General features: G+C 36.7%; 1 protein-coding gene across 2 annotated transcripts; it reads left to right on the top strand.

Annotated features, from left to right (window-relative positions):
* Positions 1-2,292, top strand: LOC103401350 (phosphoglycerate mutase-like protein 4). Of its 2 annotated transcripts, none has more exons than XM_029094994.2 (7): positions 1-222; positions 353-428; positions 599-649; positions 764-874; positions 1,149-1,280; positions 1,569-1,644; positions 1,861-2,292. In XM_029094994.2, the coding sequence occupies exons 1-7, from the start codon at positions 203-205 to the stop codon at positions 2,052-2,054; spliced, it is 660 nt and encodes a 219-aa protein (XP_028950827.2). In that variant the 5' UTR covers positions 1-202; the 3' UTR covers positions 2,055-2,292. The 2 variants fall into 2 exon arrangements, with proteins under 2 accessions (XP_028950827.2, XP_028950826.2); XM_029094993.2 differs by having other exon boundaries at positions 54-222; positions 350-428.
* Positions 2,293-3,854: the final 1,562 nt, after the last annotated feature.

The following is a 3,854-nucleotide window of genomic DNA, read 5'->3' on the forward strand; positions in this document are numbered from 1 at the left end:
GGGAAAGTGAACGCCTGCCACAAAGAACTGATTCCAGGCAATTTCCATGTCTTTTCACAGAATCAGACTCTTCTTCTATTTAATTAACAATTATTGCAATGCGCACTCTTAACCCTCCTCTCACTTTCATTCAACCCTTAGCGCCTCACGGAGCTCAGAGCTCAGCGTCGGTACGGCGGCGGCGTCAGTTCCCGATTCATCCATGGCGGATGCCGATTCCAGGTCCCTCTCATTCTCCTTGTACCTCAATCCTCCGTTTCCTTCCAATCGCATACTTCGTCAATAAATTTAAAAAAAAAAAATGAAGCTTGAAATTCAATCCTTTTTTAATCTTGTGGATTCAATGCAGCAGTGTTGACTCGGATTACGCGGAGATCCTTGTAGTGCGGCATGGCGAAACGGTCTGGAATGCTGACGGTAGAATCCAGGTCCTATTTTTCACTTAAAATACGTTGTTTTGTTAGTTGTTTGATGAGTAGAGGAATACCCTCAGCTGTACTTTAAATTCAAGTAAGGCCTTTCTGGTCTCTTTGTTTTCAGTAAACTACAGGACTGCCGCACCCTTCTTTTCTGAAAAAAGTAAACTTATGTTGGGCAGGGGACTTTGGATGTCGAATTAAATGACGCGGGGAGGCAGCAAGCAGCTGCAGTAAGTTACAAACTGTATATATACGTGCTATTTGAGGAACTCATATGACAGTTTTGAGTCTTACGTACCCTTCGCTTGTTAATGTCTGACAAATTTTTCGTTTACGCCCTGTAGCTGGGTGATAGATTATCCAAGGATCCCAAAATCTCCCTTGTATATTCTTCAGACCTGAGTCGAGCTTATGAGACTGCACAGATAATTGCATCCAGGTGCGGTGGGCTAAAGGTAGGTAATATTTTTTTGTACTTCGTTGCATCTACTAAAGCAAAGCAGATTCCGTAAATTATAGTACCGCAACTGCTTTCTTCATGCTCTAATCTAGAAATTTTGGACAGAAATGAATTTGGAAGCTGCGTGTATAAATTTACCGCGTTTTGGTAATAAGTAGACAACAAAATGGAGTCAACTCAGCTAAATCAGTGCTACAGAAAAATGATACTGGATAAAATCTAATTTCGATCTGAAACCAAATGTAAAAAATCTTTTGGGTTAAATTCAGGTTGTTACCGATCCTGATCTACGAGAAAGGCATAAAGGTGTTCTTCAAGGACTTGCATACCATGAAATTCCCAAACTGTATCCTGAGGCTTACCAGGCCTTTTTATCTGGTGACACAAGTAAAGATTTCCCGGTAAGCAATCTTCTTTTACTTGGGTTTTGAGCATGCAGCAATCGGTACTTGTTTGAATTTTGGAAGCAGATATAACATCCACATTATAAAAGTACTCCAATGAGAAATTTTATGGAATTGGTCGGTGCGCCTTGATTTCGGACTGTCTTTCCGAAATCTTGGTACCGCCTGTCTTCACAGTCGGGGAGAGAGGACTCATAGCATATAAGATTGTAATATTAGTAATGTGGTTTCCTGCCTAATTATACAATACAAATTTATGTTGATTCCATTATTCTACCCATGTAGGGTGCTGAAGAAAGTCTTGATCAACATTATCAACGCTGCACATCTTCGTTGCAGCGAATTGGCAATAAACACAAAGGTATGTTATCACGGGCGGATGTCGCATTTGTATTTTTACTGCTACGGAATTCGTAAAAATTTTGTTTGAGATTACATGAGTACTTAAGAAAACTAACTGGTTCTTTGTTGAATGTAACACATGTCAGAACTAAGCCGCAATAACAAATGCCAATTTAGATCAGTGGCGACAAAAATTACAATCTGAATGTTTATATCTGGCTTGTTACAATCGCAGGAGAGCGAGTAGTTGCGGTCACCCATGGGACGGTCATACATACACTCCTCAGGAAGGGTTACCCAAATGGCGATTTTATTGGCAAAATTATACCCAATACATCGATCCATGTATTTCACTTGTACGATGACGAAAAATGGACCGTAAAATCCTTACGTGATGTTAGTCACCTCAACCAAACTGATTTTTTGTAATCAGCTCTCCGTGGGGACGAAAAATCTGCCTAGTCCGTGTGTCGGGTTCTCTCGCAATTTGTAGTAATGAATTGAATGCTGGAACTGCCTAGTCACTATTCAGTAACAATGTCATTTAGCTGATGCTGGATTATCGCATTAAGGTGGCCTATGTTCTTGAGAATAATATGTTGTATTGCTTGATATGGTTATTGGATTGGAAGAAGTTCAAGCATAAGATAATTTATCATTTAGCAAATGCAATCTGTTAAAAATTATATTATATATGCTCTGAAGTATCTTATGCACTGAGGTTTTGGCAATTAATTCTTGGTCTTGGATTTCTAACAGCCTAAAACCTCAGTGTATAGGATGCGTCGGAGCATTAATCCCGCATCATTATATGCCAACATCAATTAGGACACTATCATGTGAGATGGAATCGTTTCTCTAATTGGAATGAGGGAAGTATTGTCCTTCCAAAAAAGTCATATTCCACCCCTTACGGATGGCAAAAAAAGATTAACAAGTGTAAAAGTATTTTTAGAGAGCCAATAGCAATTTTTTAAAATAAATATACTTTCATACACGAAATGACAATATATACGAAATTTTAATATGTTTTGTACGTAGTATATGAGGACCTTAGAGACTTACAGATCAGAAATCCAATGTAGGGATCTTTCGAATTAAAGAATCTTAGATTATGGACTCTTGTAGGTAGTCGATGATCTGACTGTTGGATCGTTATCGAATTTTAGTATGTTATTGTATTTATTATGTAAGGACCTTTGGAATCTATTAATTGGAAATCCGATATACAAATCTTCCAGATTGAAGGAAATACGGTAGACTTTACAGTGGTTGGCTCCATTAATCTTAGTGAAGTGATATTTGGTCTTAATGGATGATTAACGTAATTAAATGTTAATATGGTGCTTCTTTGATTCATTGGATCAATTATTTTCTCATGACTGTTGACTTGTCATTGGAAGATAGTGTGAGGTATGTGATGGATGAAATGGAATTCTTGGTTATTATATATTTTTTTAAGTAGTCTAGAATCTAGTGAATTATACTCGTTGAGTTCCATGGAGTGATTCTGGAACTTTATGTTATTTTCCTATTGAGAGATGCCATGAGAAACATCGGGGTTAATAATGGTGAATTGAGAATGGCTTGATTCCGTTTTAGGGTACATAACCAATTTAACAGAGGTTAGATATAGCTATGGAATAAAAGAAGAATTACTGCGTAGTGGAACCATTGATTGGGTTTTGGGTCATGCCTCGGAGGTGAGACATGAGAAACGTACAAGTACTTGGTGACGTCAAATGTTGATCCTGACCTCAGGATCAGGGTGTGATAATCTCAACTAACTGAATTTGCATATATTATCCCTCTAGTAGATTAAAAAAAATTAATATATACATAACTCATGTGCCATTTTTGTTTAAATAAATGAATAAAATTAAAGGCTTGTTTGATAACTATTCTAGTTTTTAATTTTAATTTTTTTAAATCAAAAATTTTTTAGTAACTGTTTTCAGTTGAAAACAATGTGACATAAAGATCAAAACGAAGCCAAATATAAAAGAACTTTTCTGTTAGCATCCTTTCCCTTAGTGTAGATAATATCATTTGTTTAAAAAAAAAAAACCAAGTATGTGTAGGATGTTTTAAGTATGTAGGATGCATTCAACAGCATATATGGGGTCCCAATAAAACAACCCTTGAAGAAGCTTGTGATTTAATAAAAACCTGGCGTTAGATTACATATTGATTATAGTCCATTGATGTGTGCTTAATTCAAATTAACTA

This window comes from Malus domestica, chromosome 15 (genome assembly GCF_042453785.1).
Source record: "Malus domestica chromosome 15, GDT2T_hap1".
In the NCBI taxonomy this organism is placed as follows: Eukaryota; Viridiplantae; Streptophyta; class Magnoliopsida; order Rosales; family Rosaceae; genus Malus; species Malus domestica.

Bases quoted from the DNA above. Each gene is read 5' to 3' on its own strand.
- LOC103401350 (XM_029094993.2), top strand. From the start codon at position 203: ATGGCGGATGCCGATTCCAG. The intron at 223-349 runs GTCCCTCTCATT...GATTCAATGCAG, and splicing joins ATGGCGGATGCCGATTCCAG to CAGTGTTGACTCGGATTACG. The intron at 429-598 runs GTCCTATTTTTC...TATGTTGGGCAG, and splicing joins ATGCTGACGGTAGAATCCAG to GGGACTTTGGATGTCGAATT.